Source organism: Helianthus annuus, chromosome 9 (assembly GCF_002127325.2).
Source record: "Helianthus annuus cultivar XRQ/B chromosome 9, HanXRQr2.0-SUNRISE, whole genome shotgun sequence".
Classification (NCBI taxonomy): Eukaryota; Viridiplantae; Streptophyta; class Magnoliopsida; order Asterales; family Asteraceae; genus Helianthus; species Helianthus annuus.
In genome coordinates this window covers 100748667-100774305 of record NC_035441.2, presented here as the reverse complement: position 1 = coordinate 100774305, position 25639 = coordinate 100748667, and the positions used below count along the sequence as shown (strand labels likewise).

At 38.7% G+C, this 25639-nt stretch overlaps 2 protein-coding genes across 2 annotated transcripts; both read right to left on the bottom strand.

Annotated features, from left to right (window-relative positions):
* Window positions 1-14173: 14173 nt before the first annotated feature.
* LOC110877701 (UDP-glycosyltransferase 76B1) lies at window positions 14174-16358 on the bottom strand. Its single transcript, XM_022125894.2, has 2 exons — window positions 15836-16358; window positions 14174-15360 (listed from the first exon to the last, which is right to left on the bottom strand). Exons 1-2 carry the CDS (start codon window positions 16356-16358, stop codon window positions 14480-14482), a joined length of 1404 nt encoding a protein of 467 aa, XP_021981586.1. The 3' UTR covers window positions 14174-14479.
* A 3050-nt stretch (window positions 16359-19408) lies between these two features.
* Window positions 19409-25424, bottom strand: LOC110877702 (guanylyl cyclase 1). The gene is made up of 10 exons (XM_022125895.2): window positions 25132-25424; window positions 22435-22654; window positions 22220-22344; window positions 21504-21615; window positions 21242-21316; window positions 21034-21122; window positions 20270-20331; window positions 20086-20158; window positions 19713-19788; window positions 19409-19607 (listed from the first exon to the last, which is right to left on the bottom strand). Exons 2-10 carry the CDS (start codon window positions 22588-22590, stop codon window positions 19581-19583), a joined length of 795 nt encoding a protein of 264 aa, XP_021981587.1. The 5' UTR covers window positions 22591-22654; window positions 25132-25424; the 3' UTR covers window positions 19409-19580.
* Window positions 25425-25639: the final 215 nt, after the last annotated feature.

The window sequence follows — 25639 nt, the reverse complement described above, 5'->3', positions numbered from 1 at the left end:
AATTTATCTTATGAAATGTTTTTAATAAATCATGACGAATATGATTGTAAATAAATAAAAATAAAACCTAAAAGATCTTGGAAATTCCCGACACTCTATGACAAGCCCAAAAACCTTCTCTTCTACCCATTCCATTTGGGAGTGAATAAAGCCACATTATAAAGAGTTTTGCTTGAGGACAAGCAAAGATTCAAGTGTGGCAGTATTTGATACGCGCAAAATGTAACATATAAATTATATCAATTGTGGCATTAAACTAACCCTTTTTTAGTACTAATGTTGGAAAAAGTGTGCTTTTGTCTTCCTAAAGGGGTAAGTTCCTAAAAACCTCATAAAAAGGATTCAAGACCATACCACAAACTGGCCTTTCAACCTTTTAACCTTGTGCGGCCGCGCATTGGTCTTACAAAAGGGAGAAAGTAATCAATAATTTATAGTCGCGCGCCCAAAGGAAAGCATAAATCCTTGCGCCTTCTTCCATTAGCAAAGGATTAAAATCCTGAGATCAATACTTCCACCCAAATATCCAAACTTGGATATCATTTTACCCAGACTTGGGATTTATTCATCTGTGTCCACACAGTAAGATGTCACACTAGATTACAGCAGTAATCCTCTAGAAAGAATATGATCGTGCACCACCCAGACGGTTATAACCGTCTAGACACGTGTCATTACCACAAGCATCCCTGAAATCACAACGAAAGCATGCAATTGGAGAATGATCTCCACTTAATCACTTTCCACGTGGCAATCCCCCAGCCATAGATCAAACCACGATCCGTGTGCATTCACATCGGATCGAGACAACTTGACGTTGGATCAAAAAACTTAACGGAAGAAGATATAACCGCTACGGCGTTAGCATCTTCCGTCATCTTTTCAATAACAGGTTTTCCCTCCCAAACTCCCGGTTATAAATACGAGAACTGTTCAGGTATAAACTCAGATCACACTCACTTCTCAAATACTTTCTCTTCTCCATTACCAATACTTATTCTCACACCGGAGTCGGGTCAAGGAGAGAACCCTATCTCCCCTTGGCGAGGCTAACGGTGCTCTTTTTTGCAGAATCACCGGAGAAGAAGTTCGGCAGCAACTGAATCAACCGAGAGAGAGCTAACCCTTTTATGCGGATTCAACCCCCTAGATATTTCGGTTCCGACCATTTATGTAGTGTTTCTTCATTGGCGCCCACCGTTTTCTCAGTTTTTCTAGTTTCTACCTCGTTTCGATTCAGTTCATTCCATTTTTCTGTTTTTGCACATGGCAGAAAATTCGTCTTCTCACCGGCAACCTGGTCTTCGACCAAAAGTCGAAAACAATTTCCAAATAGAAGGATCCCTAGAACATTGGGTTAACAGATGCCAAGCTGCTTTAGACACAATCGTTATGCAAATCGCCAGATCTGATTTCCCAAACATCAAATCTAGAAAAGAAATCAATACTACAGAATTGGACCCACCAACACCACGTTGGGGGGACATCCAATCCAGCCAATCCAGAGATAGCAGTTATCAGAAACAAATACACATGGTTCAAGGATGTCCATCACGAAGACCAAATAAACGAAACTATGATCAACATTGGAGAGAACAGCAAGTCGTGTTCCCTGTTGTTCCTGGGGGCCTCAGGAAGAACGACCAGTGATTATCACTGGTATTTTCGGTCATTACCGAACGGACTATATGTTCATAGATCCAGGAAGCTCGATGGACATCATATACGAACAGTGCTTTAAACAGCTCGATTCAGAAGATAAAGCACGTTTAGAACCGGTCGATTTTCCCCTCACCAGATTCTGTAATGAAGCTGTATTCCCATTAGGGCAAATCGCTTTCCCGGTGACTTTATCAAATGGCGAACATTCACGAACAGTTACAGTCAATTTCATGGTCATGCCAGTAACATCACGTCATGATGTTTTGCTCGGGAGAAGGTCACAAAGAGAAAACAAGCACGAAAATAGGGAGAGGCAGTGGACTCCCCTAACAAAGACCCTGGCGGAGGTTCTGAGTACTGAGGACTACCAGTTCAAACCTCCGATTCCGATGAAGAGTAAACGTGGTCAAGACCCGGCGCAATACTGTGAATATCATAAAGACAACGGGCACACCACGAATAACTGCATATCTCTGTGCACGGAAATAGAGAAAGCCCTCAAAAATGGAGAACTTACGCATTTACTCCAGAATATGCGCAAGGAGATTAAGCAGATTACCCGGGGAGAAGAAAGCTCAAGCAAACGGGCCAAAACTTAAAGGACTCTATAGGTTTTCCGCAGAAAAGACATGACTTATCAAATGCGGCGGAACTATCAGGGAGTAAGTTAAGTTCCATTTAATTATCAAAAAAACTTTGTAACGCCTCTGAGCTTTATCCATGAATAAAATTACAAAGTTTCTATTATTTTTGTGTTTACAAAGTGCATGCAATTTCTTTTTAGTAAGCGCAAAAACATTATGGTAGTATAAAACAAGCTCCATGCGCGGTCAGTGATCACGTCACAAACGACCATAAACTCACACATGAGCTTCATACCAACTTCATTCGCCTTACTCAAGTAAAAGCAATTGTACTCATGCAAAATATTGTAAAGTCATTTAACAAAACAAATAGAAACATACTATTTTCAGCGTACAAATACGCCCTAAAGAGCTTCAAACACAGCAGTGTTTCGAATTCTTGCGCAACAGCGCACTGACAAAACAAGGATCTACATCCCACAAAAAACAAATTGTTCAAAACAATTTCATCCTACTCTAAATCTTCACCCTCATCCGGAAAGATTTCTTTGAGTTGCGCCACGTGATCATCCGATTGCAGCGCCACATTTATCAACTCCATAACTGGAAGCTGCAAATTATTAAACTCCGTCTTCATGGAAGCAAGCGCAGCGGCAGTATTTACGCCAGAGGTAGCAGACTTGCTATCATCCCAGTTAACCTCCAGCGCGCTATTCACATGTTGGGAACATTCCGCGTAACCTTGCGCGTACCCATCTCGCCGCGCAGCAACCATCAAATTAGCAACAGTTTTATCAAGTTCTTCAGAGTTTAACACAGATTCAGCAACCTATGAAATCAAGCGAAAGTAAGCATCAAAAAAGCGCATATATGATTTCGCAACAAAAAAGGGAAAAGGAACTTACACAAGCAATCCCGCGATCCTTCAACCAGGCCATATCATTCTTTAAAGGCTCAAGCTCGCTTTCCACTGTAACCCGCGCCGTTTCTGAATTTTCCAGTTTCTCTTCAACCTCAGTCAAACGGCGGGAGGTTTCAGTATTCTCGGAATGCGCAAGCTGCAGATCCTTCTTCAGTTGTTCCTGGTCAGAAACCAAAGCAGTAAGTTCCTCTAATTCTTTATCTCTAACAGCAAGAGTGGCTAAAGCTTGTACCTCCCGTTGCTCACTTCGTTCCCTATGAGAACGCGCCTCCACCAGCACAACTTCCATATCCGCTTTTTCTTTCTTCAATCTTTCTACCTCCGCATCTTGGTTCTTCAGATTTTCAATTTCAGCCTTGAGGTTATTTATAATATTGCGAAGGTTTGCTTTCTCAGCATTATCCTTCTCACAAATTCTCCTCCAATTTTTGCGTTCCTCAGATAGAAGCGCAGCTTCAGCTTCAGCTTTTCTTTTCCAACCAGCAACAGACCATTCCTCAGTCTTGCGCTCAGCTTCAAACTTAGCTTGCTCAGTCTCTAATTTAGCCTTCAACTGAGCCACATGTTTTTCATCTTTAGCAAACTTCCTTTGCGATGCTACAAAAGATGCCCGCTCTTTATGCATGCTATACCACTCACGCACTATACGGTGAGTAGTAGAAACATGAGAAGCAGTTTCTGCAAGATAAGACTGATAGGTCTGTTCATAAGGCTGATTTTCCTGAAATTTAATCTCGCCTGGCGGAAGTATCCCCTGCAACCAATCTTGGCATACACGCCAATCCGAGAAGGTATCACCTTTTTTCACATTGCAAACAGGGACATGAGGATCAGAAGCATCTTTCTCCGTATAAGTCCGGTAATAATATTCTCCCAGAGTTTCTTCTGGACGAATTGGAGACTGTTTATCAACACCAGCAGATGAACCTGTCTCCTTAGTTGTAACCTTCTCAGTATGCTCAGGTATAGCCTCAGAAGGTCTAGGGGGAGAAGATTGAATCTTTTCAGCAGTTTCTTTTTTTCCCAAATCTTGAACAGCAGTTTCCGGGGTCGATGGATTATCAACATCATCTACCATGACCGGTTCAACAACCTTTTCAGCATCAACACCAATAGGCTTCTCAGCCTCAACATATTTCTCAACACCTTCCCCAGCAACCTCTGAAGGCTCTAACGGGTCTGCAACAGCAGCGCGCGGAGGAGTAGGGGGAAGTTCTTTATTAACCACAGATGGTATCTCTATAGGAACAGGGGAAACAGGAACTTCTGGACAAATAAAAGTTGTAAGAACTCCATCCGCTTAAAGAAAGCAAGGGAAAACAAGACTTACCAGGAACAGACTCTGAAACAAACGCATCAAGATTTCCCTTTCTGGTAATTTTCTTCCTCTGCACTTTCTTGGGAGGTTGATCCTCCGCATCAGTATCAGCTTGCTTTCTTTTACCAACCTTCCTATGAACCAAATGCTCGGGACTAGAATCCAGATCGATAGGCTCATTCGGGTTAGAAGGGGGAATGTCGGCAGAATCCTTTGGTTCAGGCTTCAGTTCCCGCATAATCACTACAGGAGTAAGACCCTCCAAAGAGTCAGAAACCACCACATAATCACACCCGGAGACAGAAGAACGGCGCGTACCTTTCTTCTCTCCAACATTTCTCGCCTTCAAAGGTTGAATTCTAACAGTCTCACTTCTCTTCGGCGTGGAAGTGGAAGTAGTTGCGCGTTTTTTCTTTTCAAGGCCTACGCCCAAATTCAACAATTCACCTACAAAAGCGCAAGGCAAAAAATTACTTAAAGCAAAAAAGAAAGGAAAAACAGATATAAACTCACCAGCACCAGCAGCCGGTTGAACAGATAGGTCCGCGTCCCGCGGAAGAACAAAATTTCTCACAATACGATGATACCAGAGCTCCTCTTCAGGCTGCTTCTTGATAGTACCCATTCTTCCGCCTTCCCTCTTGAAGGCAACGACATATAGAGAAACAACTACATTTGAAGAGAGAACAGGTCAAAAAAAAAGTGGGAAAGAGAAAAAGCCCCAAACTTACTATGACCATCCTCCGTGTATACGGGTTTGTCATCACGCTCCATCTTCCAATTTAAACTCATGCCGGCTCCGACAAGAGCTTTCTCCGGCAACGCAATATTGGGCACATCCTTCAAATCCTGGTACCAGTTTTCATCAACTGGAGTCTGAAGGGTTTCGATCGGAATATCTTCTTTCCCTCTAAGAACCATCCTCACAGGAATTACTCCAGCTTTGATAAAAAAGAATTTTTGCTTCCAATCATGAAAAGATTTTGGGGGTTGATGTAAAATCTTCTTTGCAGAAGCCCTCTGAACGAATGAATAAAATCCTTGGGTACAATGCATCTGATAAAAAACCCTAAATCGGGGAACGGTTGGCTCCACATGCATCATCCGACATACAAATTCGAAATGTCGAACCCTAACCATACCAATAGGGTGAAGTTGGGAGATGTGCAGATTGTAAAACCCAAGAATTTCAAGGAAAAATCTGGTAACAGGCAAACGAAAGTTACCGTCACAGAAAAAATCCCAAAAGAGGGTAATATACCCGGCCGGAGCATCTGCTGCCGTTTGACCCTCTTCAGGATACAAAGCACCCCTGTTCTCCGGAAATTTGAGATTCTGAATCAGACCTTCAAAGGATGCTTTGGGCCACTTCAACGGTGGAAGTTCAGTCGACATCTCTTCAACAACAAGGTGGACAAGAAAGGCTTGAAGATACTATATCTCGCCTTATCTCCGACACTGAAAAGAAAAACTCGGATAGGTTTCTACAATTAGAATCAAATTTTAGAAATCAACAAGCTAGTATACAAAATACCGAAAAACAAATAAATCAACTAGCCCAGAATTTCTCCGAGAGACCGCAAGGCGTGTTACCAAGTAATACCGAAACAAACCCAAAGGCGCAAGTTCATCTCATCACCTTACGGAACCGTACCGTGGGTCCCGAGGAAGGGCCACCGCCTACTGAGGAGATCACATCACCGCCCCACCAAGAGAAGGTTACTTCCCCACCATCAGAGCCCACCAAGGCTCCTCCGGTTCCGTACCCCGGTAGGTTAATCCGTCAAAAGACCAATGAGCAATTCGCAAAATTCGAAAGTCTACTAAAACAATTGCATGTCAACATTCCTTTCATTGACGTCCTAACCCAAATGCCTAAATACTCTAAGTTCATGAGGGACTTCCTCACTCATAAAAGGAAAATTGAAACAATGCAATTAGTTAACTTAGGCGAAGAATGCTCTGCTCTCGTACTCAACAAACTCCCCCAAAAGAAAATTGATACCGAAAGCTTCACAATTACTTGCTCGATCGGGGACTCCCCCATTCGTAATGCACTAGCCGACCTTGGGGCTAGCATTAACCTCATGCCCGCATCAATGTTCAAAAGACTCGGCCTAAGAAAAACGAGTCCTACAAAAATGAGTATTCAACTTGCTGATCGATCCGTCAAATTCCCGCAAGGTGTCATTGAAAATCTCCTAGTCAAGGTCGACAATTTCGTCTACCCGGCCGACTTTGTCATACTTGATATGGAAGAAGACACCGAAGTCCCCCTCATACTAGGGAGACCATTTCTCGCCACCGCACAAGCAGTGGTGGACATGAATGACGGAACACTCACTTTGAAATATGGGGATAATGAAGTAAAGTTCGGGGTTGGGAAGAGAATAGAGGACGATGACCCGGTCAATTACATGAAGGTTATTGATTCGAGTTTGGATGATGCTCTCCGACGGTGCAACATGGGATGCAAAACATCCCGCTCGGACAACATATAACCTTGCCTTGGGTCTAGCCAAGGACCCTTATAAACGTGGCGCACCACGGAGGCATTCCGCGGAACTATCCTTAGTTTAGTTTAATCTTTTAATTTTAATTTGCAGAAATAAAACACACTCGGGATGGTCAAGGATAACAAGGGAAACGAGAAACATGGCCCCATGCACGAAAACAGGGCCATTCGACAACAATTTCTCCATTACAGTAAGCTCAGCACGGGTCGTGCCCAGCCAACACGGCCCCGTGCTGAACATCCTGCAGAAAATTGCCCAGTTCAGGTAACTGGACACGGGCCGTGTTCATTGAACACGCCCCCGTGCCCAGGCTTCTGTTTCTTTTCTTTAATTTTTGTTACTGGCACTTGAACACGGGGTCATGCCCGGTCACCACGGGGCCGTGTCCAGACTGACAGTAACATAAAATTTTGTTTTAAACACCATTTTACACATTCAATTAACCTAAAAACTTATTTTTGGGACACATTGAGGACAATGTGTAATTTAAGTGTGGGGGGATGCTAAAACCTTGAATTTTGCAAGTCCTAATAACAAGCCTTACACAAAACTCTATTGGAACCGCTAATCACCCCAAATTTTTTCAAAAATTTTCAATTTTTTTTACTTGTCTAAGTTTAAGTTGGGAATTCTAATTCTAACAAGGTTATATTTTTACAAATCTACAACCGATAGCGTCGTGATAAAAAGAACCAACATAAGAAAATTATGAAACGGCATGACAAGCTTAGTTAAAATTCGATTATATATACTTGATCACGTAAAAAAAAAACCCATTCCCACAAAAAGTGAGTCTTGAGCCTTTATAGAGCATACAAATATACATCTTTACACTAAATGCTCATTTTTCGTTTCTTGTGTGAATAGCCGCCTGGTTCTTACGACTCTAGAACTTGCCACGATAATTCATTCCCGGTCCTTACCAACTTAAACCCAAGTAAGTAAATGATGGAGACATTAGGACTAACCTTTTTTCTTTCAACACCATTATTTTTATTTTTCTTTTCACATACCCAAAAATTCCCCCTAGTTAACCCCTTTAAGCCTAAACCTTTTCATTTCTTAACCCAAAACCCTTTTACCCACAAAAATCTCTTTTTCATTTTTAACCCCTTATTTTAGTAACAAAGCTTGGTTTTCGTGTGACTCTTAAAAGTATATATATATATATATATATAATGATGAAGTTGGAAATAAACAAACAAATCTCCTCAAACAAAAGCTTGTCTGAATAAATACTTCATTAAAAAAAATAAAAAGTCACAAAAACAAAATGTTTTACGAAAACCAACGCTTTTTACGCCTTTCGCCCTTTCAACTAACCACTAACCCAACCACCCACCTTTAGCCCAAGCCGAACCATTCACCCAAAAAGTCCACTTGATATTTACAAAGGTATAAAGTTAAAAAGGAGGAGGATTGATTGCTTGGCAAGCTTATGGTAGAAATAAGTTCCATGCCGCTCTCGAGTGATTCACTAAAAAATACAACTTCGGACGAGTGTGAGTGATTTCCCCCGTGAGGTACGTGAATTTGTATATAAATGAAATTTAAAAAAAAAAGGTATGTTATGCCTTAATAAATAATTTATCTTATGAAATGTTTTTAATAAATCATGACGAATAGTATTGTAAATAAATAAAAATAAAACCTAAACGATCTTGGAAATTCCCGACACTCTATGACAAGCCCAAAAACCTTCTCTTCTACCCATTCCATTTGGGAGTGAATAAAGCCACATTATAAAGAGTTTTGCTTGAGGACAAGCAAAGATTCAAGTGTGGGAGTATTTGATACGCGCAAAATGCAACATATAAATTATATCAATTGTGGCATTAAACTAACCCTTTTTTAGTACTAATGTTGGAAAAAAGTGTGGTTTTGTCTTCCTGAAGGGGTAAGGTCCCAAAACCTCATAAAAAGGATTCAAGACCATACCACAAACTGGCCTTTCAACCTTTTAACCTTGCGCGGCCGCGCATTGGTCTTACAAAAGGGAGAAAGTAATCAATAATTTATAGTCGCGCGCCCAAAGGAAAGCATAAATCCTTGCGCCTTCTTCCATTAGCAAAGGATTAAAATCCTGAGATCAATACTTCCGCCCAAATATCCAAACTTGGATATCATTTTACCCAGACTTGGGATTTATTCATCTGTGTCCACACAGTAAGATGTCACACTAGATTACAGCAGTAATCCTCTAGAAAGAATATGATCGTGCACCACCCAGACGGTTATAACCGTCTAGACACGTGTCATTACCACAAGCATCCCTGAAATCACAACGAAAGCATGCAATTGGAGAATGATCTCCACTTAATCACTTTCCACGTGGCAATCCCCCAGCCATAGATCAAACCACGATCCGTGTGCATTCACATCGGATCGAGACAACTTGACGTTGGATCAAAAAACTTAACAGAAGAAGATATAACCGCTACGGCGTTAGCATCTTCCGTCATATTTTCAATAACAGGTTTTCCCTCCCAAACTCCCGGTTATAAATACGAGAACTGTTCAGGTATAAACTCAGATCACACTCACTTCTCAAATACTTTCTCTTCTCCATTACCAATACTTATTCTCACACCGGAGTCGGGTCAAGGAGAGAACCCTCTTCTCCCCTTGGCGAGGCTAACGGTGCTCTTTTTTGCAGAATCACCGGAGAAGAAGTTCGGCAGCAACTGAATCAACCGAGAGAGAGCTAACCCTTTTATGCGGATTCAAACCCCTTAGATATTTCGGTTCCGACCATTTATCTAGCGTTTCTTCACTTCCTTTTGTATTTTCAGGATTAAATGAGCTCAAATTAGCAAAAGAAGCAAAAAGACAGCAAAATCTAACATAAATACAAGAAAAGGAATAAAAGTGGATTGCCCGACCCCTCGACAGCATCTTCCTAAGCAAAACAAAGAAGGCAGAAGACTGAACACGCCCCGTGCTCAGCGAGCACGGGGCCGTGCCCAAGAAGCAGCAGAAAAGACAAACTAATAGAAGCTTCTATTGCCCACCACGGGGCCGTGCCCAGCGGACACGGGGGCGTGGTCAGAGTACTGCAGGCGCATTTATTGTAATTGCGAATTACAATTAATGAAGAGAGAGAATGTCAGACAGACACGGGGCCGTGCCCAGCGGGCACGGGGCCGTGCCCAGGCTTCTGTTCAGCCTATAAATAGGAGTGCTTGGAGCCATTTCAACTCATCCCTTGGCACACCACTTCTCTCACACTTCACCCACCACCCACCACCATCACAACACCATCATCCACCACATCATCCATTGTCCATCATAGAGTGTGTGAGTCGTCTCGGGATCCAAGATTGATCGTAAGAGTTCTTGACAATCAAAGGCCATGTTTGCCTAAGTCTCTTACATCACTTGGTGAAGACAAGTGTCTAGTGTAATGCTTTTTTATTTTTAATCTTTTGCACTTTTTATTTGGTTTTGTATTAATGACTTTAATAACTAGTTTCTTATGTTGAAGGTGATTCTTCCTTATCCTTTGTCCGTGGTGTCTTGACATTATTTTACTGTCTATATAAAATAAAAGATTTTCACCATTCATATCTCCACGGTCTATATGGAGGTATGTTGGCTACCTGGTCGGGGGTTAAGGGAATGGTTTGGTAAGAGTCTTGCCCTTTTCAACGTTTAGAGGTCCTGCAAGGGACCTGGGTCAAATTTAGTAGGATCTCCTTCAATACCCAAAGGTATTGGATGACGGGGATCCAAACTCTTTGACCCCCTCATAAGTTAAAATACTATTAATACTATAACCCGGCTATTTAGGGCTGTATCCCTGCTGACTCAGACTACTTAGTCAAGGGTAACGTCGCCTTCCAAAGAGGGGCCTACCATAATTTGCATTAATAACTTAATTAATTATCTTTCAATAATCAGACCCTTTAGGATTGTATCCTTGCGGACTCAAACTACTGGGTTGAGGGTAACATCACCTTCAAAAGAGGGGCCTACTACAATAACTAAGATAATCTCTTAAACAAGTGCAAAAGTGCGAAAATAATCAAAGGTTACACTATACTACGTCCACGATGGGTGCACTTGCCCATATGTGTGTGTAGTGTTAGTAAATATCGTGTTTTATAAATTTAAAACTTGGCTAAAAAGTGTAAAAAGGGCTTAAAATATATACCTAAAACATATACACACTAACACGCATCACCACTGCAGAACCGACAACCTCAAATCATCACCGAATATAGATTTGAAATCAATGATCCTCTCATCTCCCTATAACCAAATTACTTTCGACATTTATAAAACACACATCAGAATGACACAAACAAAAGCATAGCTACAACAGAATCTAATTGAGACATCAGACAATTATACCTCTCCATTGTCATCATCATAATCTTCATCATCATGAATTTCTAATTCAAATTAGCTAATTTAGGTGGATCAATAGAAGATTTAACATGTAAATTGAAGTGAATCTGTGAATTGAAATCAACAAACGTACCTTATAAGCTTCGTAGATGTAAGATGAGAGGTTTGATTTGAGAAATTTGGTGATGGTTGAACAGATTGAAGGACCAAAAAACCCTAATTTACAGAAGAGTGTAGAACTTGCGATGAAAGAGAAAGAAGACAGTGGGTTTGAATTTTGAAATCAGAGAGAAATAACAGCGTGCAAAAGAATCAGGGTTTAATTAGGGAGAAGGTTTGGCCCAATGAAGATGTTGCAGAGATATTAATTACTCTCGGTTATTGTTTAAAAATTTTAATTAAGTTAATTATTTTTTATTTTCTTAATTAAGATAAAATCGTTTTATTGGTTAACTTATGTAGGTATGTGTGCATGTATGTGGTCATGTATGTGTTTTAGAAAAAAGATGACATCATTTTTTCAAGAATTGACATCACCCTTTTTGAAATACCTGCCTATGATTGGGGGAGGGCTACTTTATGACATCGGCCTTAATCCCCATTTATTAGATAAATAGATATTTTTTTTACAATATGTTTTATGTCATAAATTAAATTTGATGTGTATTTGATGTCATAATTATTCCATATATAACTTTGCAACTTTTTTGTGCATCATCACTTGTACATTATGCTTTAGGTGTTTCCCAAAAAAAAAAGTTTAATTTTTATTTTTAACCCTAAGGTTTTTACCTTTTACAATTTTAACCCTGCATAATTTGTTTTTTAACTTTAACCCAAAACTTTTCATTATTTGCAATTTAACTTCACAACATTTGTCACTTATACTTTTCATCTTTCGCAAATTTTCGTTTTAGTATAGTTCTAAATTTTTCGAGTTAATACGACGCAACGTGCATGTGTGGTTCAACGTTTTTACCTCTATTTTTCCATGTTTGACATGTTCGTCGCACAACGTGCATGTGTGGTTCAACGTTTTTACCTCTATTTTTCCATGTTTGATAGGTTCGTCGCAACACGCATGTCCTAAGTCGAGTCAGTGTTGGTGGTCAATCACGGTTGTTTGACATTAGTACTATTTGACACCGTTTTACGCCCCGCCGCAACGCGAGGTGTGCTTTGGGGGGTTTTCAAAGAAAAAATGGTTATGCATATGGTTGTCGTAACGTTGGCTTTGGGGGTTTTTTTTAAAAAAATTGATTTTTTTTTTACTTTTCACCCAAAAGTATTTCATAAATTACTTTTAACTCAAAACTATTTGCTTTTTTACTTTTAACCCAAAACTTTTTATCTTTTGCAATCTATCCTCATAACTTTTTTTTACTTTCAAGTTTGGTCCTTTATAGTTTTCATTTTCTGCAAATTTTTCGCTTTATGCTTGGTTCTAAATTTTGTGATTTAACACATCGCAACGTGCATCTTTGGTTTAACGTTTTTACGTTTCGTTCTAAATTTTGCGAGTTAACACGATGCAACGTGCGTGTGTGGGTGAACGTTTTTACATCATCTATTTTTTCCCCGTTTGACAGGTTTAACATAACGTGCGCGTCCTAGATTGACTTAGTTATAACTAAAGAATCCCCGCCGCATTGCGGCGGGTCGCAATCCTAGTTATAACTTAAAAAGACAAAGTGACATAAGGTTTTAATTTAAATGTAATTATATTATATACATTTGTGCTTTTAGTATGTTTTAACTTTCATATATTAATTTGCGGAAAAAAATAAAAAAAAATTGGGTTGCGGGTCGTGTTCAAGTCAACCCGTGAATATTTAGGTCGTGTTCAGGTTCATATGTATGACACGATTTCCGGGTTCGGCTCATGTTTGAGTTCGTCTAAAAATAGGGATAAGCACCCATATGATCCCATAGACCTCTTTTAAGGATTCCAATCTAGAAAAAGAATTGATAGCTTGTACTTCTGTTGTACTATCAATTATCATTTTAACGATCAACTTCTCTCATAATGATCCGAAGGATGAACCGGATATGGACAGTTCCAACAAGATTTCATTCTTGAACAAAAATCCATTTTTTGATTTATTTCTCTATTCCATGACTGGAATAGTGGAGGATACACGTCTAATAAACTTAAAGTGTGGTCGGGTCATATATCAATTGGGTATAGAGACGAACAAAATTTAAAGATTCATGATCTATGATTGATAGATAGTCTGATCGTAAAATGATCAGATGCTATCTAGAGAACCTAAATTGTTGAACTTTGATTGTTCAAGTCAGTTAACAGCTTGGATTACAAGATGGTTGGAAGATTAAAAATATGGATAATGGGATATGTATAAAAGATGATCACTTGATACTTGATAGTTGATAAGAGTTTTACAGAGAGGCAAAAAATTATAAAACAAATTCTGATTGAAGTCTACATAATTCTATCTTGGGTTCTTGGACAAATTGTGTGAACAGTATTGTTCACATGTTACACTTTTGACCAACTAGTAAAACATGCTTTGTTTGCTTACCCATTTCAAGTATACACTATAACTTTTTTTACGGTGTTGGTGATTCTAATCTAATAACTTTTAGTGTCATCTTAAACAAATTTGATAGCTTAATTGGGTTATTTATACCAATTTTTGTAGCTTAATTGGGTTATTTATACCAGTTTTTGTAATATGAAGACTTTAAGAGCAGTAATAATTAAGTGGTTTATATGCCACTTTTTATGTAAGTTCTTTAAACTCGGTTGATAACTTTGTGATGTGTATTGAAACGAGAGGGTTCAAAGTATCATAGATCATACAAATAGAATGGCTATGAAGTGTTAGATTTAGTGGCATCTCAAATCTGGATACAACAAAGTTTTAACTGGTCTAATTTTTTTATTTTTTTTAACGGCACCCGATCATATCAATCTCCTCACCAGGATACACCAATTCAGGAAAAAATCCCTTTGTGGGAATCGAACCCAGTACCAAATGGTTCATACGCCTTATCTCACCCTCAAGATGTCACCTAGGCTATAACAACATTCAACATGATAAACAAGATTTATCACTATAACCACATTCAACATGACAAACAAGATGCATCACTATAACAGCATTCAACTTGACAAAATATAGCTCGCCAAATCCTCAAGTGATGAGTACGATGAACCCCCTTTCTTTAGACAAAGGTTTACTTTCTCCTTCAAGTTCATGATCCTATCCCTCATTTCTAAACCCTTTTTATCCACCATTAATGTTTTTATCGCACTTTCAATCTCCGCCCTTTCAAACCCATTTTTCAGTTCCACCCCAATCTTCCACACATCACTTACATTTCTTGCTATTGGGAGTTGATCTGCAAACGATGGTGAACAAATCATCGGAACCCCTTCGCAAATACTCTCAAGCGTTGAGTTCCATCCATTATGAGTCCAAAAACCACCTATTGAACGATGAGCTAATACCTCTAGTTGGGGAGCCCATTTCACAATATACCCTCTTTCTTTTACAATTCTCTCAAGAAACCCATTTGGCAATGCCTCGAGCCACTCTGACCCTTTTACGGATCTGGGTCTAACAACCCATAGAAACGACTGCTTGCTATTAGCTAAACCCCATGCAATCTCTAGGAATTCGGATTCCTCAACCCCGGCTAGACTACCAAAACTAACATATAAAACTGAGTTGGGCTCTTGTTTATCCAACCATGACATACATGTTTTGTCTTGTGTCAAAAGACTACTCGACAATGCTGGGAAGTACTTGTGAAACGGACCTATCATAAAATGCCGATTAGGGAATCCCCGAGTTAGGTTTGGTAGTTGGAGTTCTTCGAGCTCTTTAAACGTGTTCCATATTATCGCTTGAGCCGGCTTCATTCCTTGGACCAAGAGTTCCATCAACTCGCCCGCACCCTCCGGGTCACTAGTCAAAAACCTTGATACATCCCTAACTTTTAGTGGTTCCAACCCGGTGACTAATGCTTCTGACTTCATATCTACATTATACATGTTGCAAGTTAGATAAATATATATTGTAAATTCTAAGAATCGGAGTCCCACTTTAAGCACCATCTCCTTCGGAAAAAAGGAAAGGTTTATTACCGTTCCATCCAATGTTTTCAGAATCAGACCAGACGTAAGAACCAGAAGGTATGGTAAATGTTATAAAAATTAATAGGGTTGAATCTGAAAAAATATATAAAAAATCGGTCCAACCCTTCCAAAAACCGGTCCGACCGGCCAGTTTCCCGGTCCAACAGTCGCGTCGCCTGTTCAACTCCGGTTCAATGCATTTCCAGCCCGATACCATGACCCGGAGTGGCTCAACCTCCGGTCCCCGATCCGAACGGCCGGTCCGGGTCTCAAAACACTGGTTCCGCCCCTTTAGACCTTACCAATAGTTTTTTTTTTCTTTTTTTTGTTATAAGTGAGATTTTATCAGGTAACTTTGTTTTAAAGAATTATAGATACCGTCGGAGAGTCGCCGGAAATAGCCCATTTGCCGGAGAATTGGGACGGCAGAAAATGAAAGAAAAGCCGAGACGCTAGTAGTCCAATTAACAATCCTCGGTAGCTCAAGTCCATCCGCGATCGTTTGGACCGCGAACCATTGAGCATCGGTGATTAAACTTGCAACTCCGGCATCCTCCGACAACAACTTCTCCAAACAACCCCGAATTGGGCCCAAACCTTCATCATTGAGATAACGCATTAAGCGGATCAAGTTGTCGGTACCAGAGACGGGTAGGTTCTCCTCCGCGACACCCGGAATGGGCATGAAGTTGAAGTGAGGGTGGTTGGTGGGATCAGGGGCGTTGAAACGAGTATGGAGGATGGTGATTGAAAAGCCTTTGGAGTGAAGGATGCTTGCGAGTTGAAGCATGGGGTTTATGTGGCCTTGTAGCGGGTACGGTAGCAACACCAACCGACGGCGGCTGCTGGTGGCGAGGCTCGGCGTTGGGATGGTGGCGCCGGTGGTGGTGGTGATGTCCATTGTTTTTGGGCTGTGTATTGTTGTGGGATGATGTAAAGGTGGTTATTATATTATGCATGGTCAAAATATTTAATTCGTCAAGTTGTATTATAATTGGATAAAATATTGTTAAGCCTATAAACAAATTACTATGACTTTATTATTACAAATAAATATTAAATATAATGTGAGTGAGTAGTCCAATGCTATTCATTTTATATATTCATGCTGACAGTATATGGCCGGCAAGGGTTAAGAGAAATTATACGATGATGTATTAATATTCAAGTTTTAATAAAGTGAAGAAGTATACGACTAAATTAGGGAAAATGATAGATGAGATTAAAATGCACTTATCTTTAAATGGTTATATTATGATATATATATGGTTTGGAGACAATTCATTAACACAAATTCTAAAACCTCTCTCACATATGCTCCCTTATCCATCTCCCACTTGATTTGACCATTTGTCATATGCGATGTTGTTGCCATGCTATGCCATCAAACATTGCCACCATCACCCTCAAATTTAGGTCTGGCGATTCATGATATGTCAGGAATGCAATGCGATATGAAAATAATCAGGTTTTGGTTGTTTCAAATTCATTTAATAACCAAGACGTATTCATATTAGCATGTTTAACCCGTTCTCATAATATATTCTACAAAGTCAACTCATTCACAACTTGGCAACCTACGCCTGCCAACTTGATCATGGCCCTTTTTAACTTTTTTAAACTGTTTATAACTCATTTACAGTCGGTCAAATATTTTTACAATATGTCATCATCAAACAATTTTATGAAAGAAATAAAATATATAATATTTTAAGTAGTTTGACATGAACTTTAGGATAAGTCGGATATTTTACTTCCCATAATATACAATCCCTCCGAAAACTTCCTTGTTCGTGCCTTTTATTTGCCCATAATACAGATAATTTAAGATTAGAAGCCCAACCCAAATTTTCGCCTTTATTAGCCCAATTTAAGCCGGCATCAAACTTATATATCAAAGCAGTGATCTCGAAACATTTAACGTAATTTTATCACATTCTTTTTCTCCAAACAACGAAATATCACAATAGCGGTATGTAGTCAAAGTTTAAGTTGTACACAGACGGAAGTTCAAGGGGGAATCCGGGCCCGTCATGTTATGGGGGTTTGATTAGAGACGGAAAAGGAAGATGGGTGTGCGGGTATATGGGGAAGATGAAGGGAGGATCGTATACAGCGCTTGAGGCTGAAATTTGGAGTATATACAACAACTTGTGTTTAATCCAAGACAAAAAAATGTGTAACTTTTTGATCGAGACAGACTGAGAAACTGTTGGAGGGCTTATTGTGTATTATCAAGCTACGGATCATTCACTCAACACTGTCGTGGACGCCATCAAGAAGATGATGATGGAGAGAAAGTGCATCCTACTTCATACAAGGAGAGAAGGGAACCAGTGTGTGGATGTGTTAAATTGTCTGATCGAGACAGTCACAGGAATACATCGTGTTGGAGAATCCACCAGCCCTGTTGATGCCATATCTGTTACAAGATGCTGATTGAGTTTCTTGTTAAATTGCCAATAATCTGTTGTTAGTAATCATCGTTAGATCAAACTTCTCTAGTTCTTTGTTTAGACTTGTCAACAACTGTTGTGAGATTTAATGCATATAAGTTTAAATCATTCTCAAGTTAATTCTTCTACATTATATAATTTTATATGATTTTTAGTTTGTATGTAATGCTTCAAAAAATCGTTATATAAAAATGAGTTAACTGCCACTTACGTTCCAGTTGTTTGTTCACTTTTGCCATTTCATGTCAAATTTCAAAATTGCACCGTTTTCCTCCCTGACATTTTAGAAATGTGTCATTTGAGTCCAAAAATATAACCACAGTTAAAAAATTTAGTTAGCTTAGGGCAGTTGGTCATGGGTTCGATCCCAGCCAGCTGCAATTTTGACTGTGATTACCCCTAAGCTAACTGAATTTTTAACTGTGATTATTTTTTTGGACTGAAATGGCACGTTTCCAAAATGTCATGGAGGAAAATGGTGCAATTTTGAAATTTGACCTGAAATGACAAAAGTGAACAAACCACAAGGACGTAAATGACAGTTGACTCTATAAAAATATTTTTTTCTTGTTCGAAGTACAATAACTTTAGAAAGAAAAACTAACCAGTTTTGATTATAAATAAAACGTAATATTTTATAAGACTTGGTTTTAGAGTTATAATAATTTTATTGAATGTATATGTATAAATATATTATTTTAATTAATCAAGTGATAAGTGAGATGGATTATCACAATGCTAAGACGGTGATCAACTAAGGGAGAGACGAAGGGTCATACGTGTTGGCTCAGCGGTGACTAGGCGACGCAAGGCGATGGTGCACCGGGTTAGAAAAAGAAAAGGCGACACCAAGGAGGATGGATGTGATTAGGAGACAGAACAGTTACAGTGGTACTGGTGGTTGCAGGTTATCACAACAGGTATGTGGCGGCGGTTTGTGGTGTTTTAGACAATCTTGAACCAGAATAGCCGAGAACAAATGGACTGAGGAACAAGCTAACGTTTAGACGTTTGGGGTGTGATTCTTTGCTGTCTCTATAAAGATTTAAAAATGATTTTGGGTTGATTCATGCACGTGGTTTTAAAGGATTCGCCGCGCGGGACTGTTTTGATACGAGCACTGAATTGATAAAGTGTTGTATGTTATATTGATCATGTTATGAATTTTGTGGCATGATAAATATGCATTCCTTTGCAAGAGTTTTTGCATGTGGATCTTTGATTCCTGTAATGCACTTCCCATAGCAATATAGCATGTAGCAATTTGGGTTCTGTTATTAATTAAATTAAACTAAAGTATATAGTACAATGACTATCCTTCATCTTATCTTTCTATGTACGTTTTATTCTTTAATCCAAATCCAATTTGTTTTTTTTTTTTTTTTACATTAAATACAACCATGTGCCATATATTCAAAGAACAGAACCAAATATACAATTGTGTCTTTTAATTTTAAAACGATAAATTAAATGAGAATTACTCAAATGTAGAAGATTAAAAAAAAGACATGAATTTTTTTTAAGCTTTGACCAAGACAACAAGTTGAGGATGTTAATATAACCAAATATCGTTAAAAAATATTTAGATTTAAATATGTAACCAAATATCGTTAAAAACTATTTAGATTTAAATATAAAACCAGGTCAATTTTAACCAGGCTGTGTTTTCAAGTATCTGTATTCTCCAGATGTATCTGCAATTTAGAATAGAAGCCAGTTCAGTCCAATATTTATTATAAGTTTTAATGTACATTTAGAATAATACTAATAATAAAAACAAAAATAATAATACGCGTTACCAAGAGGATATCTTCATCTGTTCCAAATGATTTGCGAGCTTTTTCCAAGCATCTTGACGAGATTGTTTCTCGAATCCTGTTTTTACAGTTAAAAAAACTGATGAAAAAATAAAATAAAATAATATTTGGTTCGTTTGCGAAGCTGGAAATCAAAAAAACGTAATACTCGTATACTAGGATTAGTTATAAAAATCGACGTATTTTATAGGGGTGCTAAATGAGTGGTGTACGCGGGTTGACAGGTCGAACCAAACACAAACTCAAAAATCACAAGAATCTAAACATCACGCGCGTAATTGCGAGTTAACATGAACAAAACCCGTTTAACCTGATAAAAGAGAGAATATAAAACAATGGTGTGAAAATTCCATACCTTGAACTGGCGGGATCTCGGATCTCAAATTCATCTGTAAGAGCATCATAGCCACATATCACAATATAGTGACCTATGCAAGTCATGAAAAGAATGAATCATTTTTTCGTATCAGAATATTTTTTATTTCCAAATTCAAATTACTGATAGCTGAGAAACTAACACGTTTACGTGTTATACTCACCGGTATAACCAGAGGAACCACTATAGAAATCCGGCACATAAACATCCTCCGTCCAAGGCCGACTAGAAAAATAAAAGAGTTAAATGCCATTTTAGTCCCTGTGGTTTGGGCCATTTTGTCAGTTTAGTCCAAAGGTTTCATTTTTCACCTGTGGGTCCAAAAAGGTTTCAACGTTGCCATTTTAGTCCACTGGATTAACTTCATTCATTTTTTCTGTTAACGAGAAGGGCAATTCGGCCATATAAAATGACCGAATTGCCCTTCTAGTTAACAGAATTACATATAAAATGACCGAATTGCCCTTCTCGTTAACAGAAAAAATGGATTAAGTTAACCCAGTGGACTAAAATGGGAATGGTGAAACCTTTTTGGACCCACAGGCGAAAAATAAAACTTTTGGACTAAACTGGCAAAATGGCCCAAACCACAAGGACTAAAATGGCATTTAACTCAAAATAAAAAACACAAATATACAAGACTTTGCAGACATTAATTTAAAAAAACATGAAAAAATTACACACAATGACCATTTTGACCGAAAAACTTTACCTACCTAGACAATTGACTACACTATTTAAAAAAAAAATATCCATTTGACCTTTAAAAAAACACGAAACGGTTTGGGCCCAAAACCGCAAGAGTTCTATGGAAGTCAAATGGGGTAAGTTTTTAGTCAAATAGTCATTTGGGTCATTTTTTGGGACTCAAGATTGTTATATATGTGACTATCCATATAAATAATCATATTTACAGTTAAGTCATACCTCAAAATGTACTGGTCAACTAAAGCAATCACTAAACACTTTCCTGATAGAATCAATACTGCAAGCTCATCTTCCTTTATTGACCTGCACTGTTAGCAACATAAGAGTTTTAGAATCAATTTACTAAAACAATAAAACTTATATATTTATAAAATCTTGGCCCATTTTACTGAAATTAATTTGGAAAATCATAAATCATAGCGCGTACCTCAATATCTATCCCGGCTTCCTTTGATCTCTTGAACAACGTATTGACCCTTACTATATCATCAGTCAATTGTTTCTGCAAATATGTTTTAAACATAAAATTCCAATAAAAGCAAGTTTTTTACGTTTAAAATAAATGTTCATAATTTCATGCCAAAAGCAAGTTTAAAATTCAACAAAAAACAAAAAAAAAGTAGTTCAAGAATGACCCAAATAAAGATCTAAACGTCTAACTCCGTTTGAAAAAAAATATATATCTTTACCTCATAAAATGTCTCCAGAGAATAATTAGGATTAGCACCTAAAGTTATAGTGATGTAAGAGAAGCTAATAGATAATTTCTGCAGTAAATATGCCAGATCCACAGTCCAAATACTGCCACAACAACACGACCGTAAAACATTTCAAGAAAATTGAGGTTAAACTATCGGTGCTTAACAACAAATTAAATCACCAAGTTGCGTTTTAACTTATCCCATTGGTTAGCAGTGTATTTTGTAGGGTGCCGTGCGTTTAGTTTTTAACGGTTCTCACAGACACACAAAAAAGAACAAATTAGAGTAAACTTTCGTTTTGCTCCCTGTGGTTTGGTCACTTTAACGGTTTTGCCCCAAACTTTTAAAAATAGCCATTTTACTCCCTGATCTATGAAACCCTTCATGATTTTACTCCCCGCCCCTAAACGTCTTCCATTTTAAACGTTAGGTTTTTAAAAGGTAATTCATTAATATGGGCTGGGAAAAGACATAATTGCCCATCAGGTGTTTTGCACGTGACAGGCTTTAACGTTTAAAATGAATGACGTTTAGGGCGGGGAGTAAAATCATTAAGGGCTTCATAAATCAAGGAGTAAAATGGCTATTTTTAAAGGATTGGAGCAAAACCATTAAAGTGACTAAACCACAGGGAGCAAAACGGAAGTTTACTCTATAAACTACAATAAGATCTTCAAAATAAATTTAAAAAAGGAAAAAACTACCTGTCTGTACCGCAAAAAGCCTCCAAATCTTCAATATCATAATGGTTAATATTAAGCGTTTTTAAAACCATCAAAACGCAAACAAGGCCACAATCCCACATTCGTTCTTGTTTTATATGCGGGACCTATACCATAGATACAACCTAATTACTAAAACCGGGATTTAAAAACAAGATTTATAAAACTACGAATGAGATAAGAATAGATGAACCTACATTGATGAAGCGTGATTGTACCAACACTTCCTTCGTGCTTTTATCATTTCTCGGGTAGTTGTATGATTGAACCAAACTCTTACCATCTACTTGTTCTTGGTCATTATACCCTCCTCCGTTCAGTAATTTGTTTAAGAGGATATTTAAAGACCACATCTATGAATAATTAAGTTTCTAAATCACCAACAACTAGCCACAAAAGAATGGTCAAGTTGACCCCCTGCATCATATTTATTTTATTTCAACCCCAATGAGTTTAGTAGCTTGAAACTGCATAACTAACATAAACATAAGCATATGCTGCTTCATGGGGTGTGTTCCTGTTCCTTAAAAACCAAGTTCAAGTACCGAACCAAATAAACACTTATACGTAGCGGTAGTGCAGTCAAGGGCGTAGCCAGACATTTTTTCCTACGGGTTCGGAAATTTTCAAGTGTTCGATTTAAAGGATTCTATGGCTTCGATGACGAAATTTCTACAGGTGCGATGTCAAAATACATCAATATATCGCCAGTAACCCATTTGGAGGATTCGTTGGCCGTTCAAAAAAATATATATACATCAATATATAACACTAAAAAAAATTTGTACCGAACCCGTACCCTTCTATGTAGCTACGCCCCTGAGTGCAGTATAGATATAGTAAAACAAAAGAAGATGGTTATATAGTTACATAACCGTCTTATTTATCATAAATTAAATCAAAAGCAAATTGCACAGACTTTTATGTAGTTCTTTCAGTTCACTGCTAGTCATTTCCCTACTTTTATTAAATGTTTTTTTTTTGTAGTAATTTTTTTTTCTTAAATGTTCATTATATTTCAATATAACCAGAAAACTTGTTAAGTTACATCAAAACAGAAGGTAGACGGGCAACAAGCTGAGGTTGCTAAGGCCTTAGACATCATCAACGAGGAGGGGCCATCTCTAGGGCTTTATCTCAATATTAAGAAAACAGAGGTTTATTGGCCGACATGCGACGGCCAGAAAGTTCAGGACGGGCTTTTCCCGAGAGGGATCGGTAGACCAGAGAAGGGGGTTAAGCTCCTTGGTGGAGCTGTTAGTCGGGATCCTAGCTTTATTGGAGAGTTGGCAGGGCGGCGAGCCTCGGGGGCGGTTGACCTTATGAAACTCTTACCCTGCCTGAGGGATCCCCAATGTGAACTCCTCCTGCTAAGGTCGTGCATGGGTGTTGCTAAGTTGCTTTTTGGGCTACGGACTTGTCAACCCCATTTGATGGAGGATGCGATATCTCGGCTCGATGATGGCCTTAGAAAGGCTATAGAAGACATAGTAGTGGGTGGCGGCCCCTTCTTTGGTGACCTCCAGTGGCGTCTAGCATCTTTGCCAATGCGTCTAGGTGGTTTGGGCCTCTTCTCAGCCCGAGATGTTGGGGCTTATGCCTTTGTGGCGTCTAGAGCTCAGTCTTGGGAACTACAGGATCATATCCTTCGAAACGGTGGGGTCGTCGGGCTTGACCCAGACTATCAACAAGCTCTCGAACGCTTAAATGTCTCTCTCCCAGACTTGGATATTGGCGGTTTCTCTAACAAGGACACCGCCCCCTCGAAGCCGCAAAAAACTTTGGCGAATGCACTTTTTAGCAAAATCGCTCAAAGCCTGGGAGAAGCTTTTGATTTGTCACCCCGCCAGAAGGCGGTGTTTGAGTGTCTGAAGGGTCCCCATGCTCAGGAATTTTTGACCGTTATCCCGATTGAGGGGTTAGGACAATGCATGTCGGCAGTAGAATATAGAACCATTCTCAAATACCGGCTAATGATCCCTATGTACCCAGAAGATGAAACCTGCCCGATATGTCGTAAAGCTTGTATGGATAAATATGGGGAGCACGCAGTTCACTGTAAAGAGCTCCCTGGGTTTAACTATATCGGCATGACTGGGTGCGAGATGTTTTGGGGGACATCTTAAGAAGAGCTGGGATTTCTGCTAAGAAAGAGGCCCCTGTGAATTTCCTCACGGACCCTACGGAAGGGAGATCTACTCTGCGACCAGCGGATCTGCTCGTCTTTGGCTGGGGGGAACATGCTTGTGTAGACCTCACGGGGGTTTCCCCTTTGGTTGGTTTAAAGGAAAATGGGTTTTTAGCTGGACTAGCAGCAAGAAAGGCAGAATCAAAGAAAGTGGATAAGCACGCTAAAGCTTGCGCAGAGAACCAACATGTCTTTATCCCTTTTGCCTTTGATACTTTTGGCTCCCTAGCGCCAGAAGCCATTAACTTCTTGACGAGGGTTCAACGGGTTATCCACAGCAATTGTTCGACCCCAAGGGGGCAGGGGTTTGTGTTCGGGAGGTTGGGGTTTGCAATTCAGAAAGGGTTGGCGGCTCAGCTTGTTGCCCGTCTACCTTCTGTTTTGATGTAACTTAACAAGTTTTCTGGTTATATTAAATGTTAAAATTAAATTAATAACTAAATTATAGAACTCCAAAAATGATCTCATACCCAAAGCAAACAACTTTTCTGCACTTCATATTTTCCCATATCTCCATTTATGCAATACCCCAAACCAGTTTATAAATTATATTTAAAATCAATAATTTATGGAATGAAAAATTAATTCCTAATTGTCCAAACTACAACATCAAGTTATTAAACAGAAATAATAGATAAACAACAAAGAACCCAAATCAACAATAATTAAAAATCAAACAAATTAATCCAAAATTAGAAGCTGTTACCAGTATAATTCAATATCTCATAAACTGCAGAAACAAGATGATAGCCCCCCACAAATCTTTAAACGATTCAGATCAGTTACAGAGTACATACGGATGAAAACGAAATCGAAAAATATGGCTTTTGATTGAAACCGATTGATGATCTGAAAAGGTTTTGTTGATCGAAGTCTTTATTTGACCTTTTTTGGATTTCTTCGAGTTGAAGGTGTAATCCCTCTTTGTATTTTTTGTTATTATTATCTGCAAAAATTGATTAATAATTAATTAATAATAAACAATAAAATTGTTTCTGGTGGTAGGAAACAAATAGAGGGTCGTTGATGGTTTTTTATATTGCAAATTGCAATATGAAATTCACCGGTCGTGTATGGTTGTAAAAATCTCGACTAGACACCGATTAATCACCGATTAATCCTCGGTTAATCTCGATTATTTGTTAGTCCCCACCCTATCAACCGACTAGTGACTTCTATAACAATGGGGATGTCTATAGATGATTAGGGTTGTT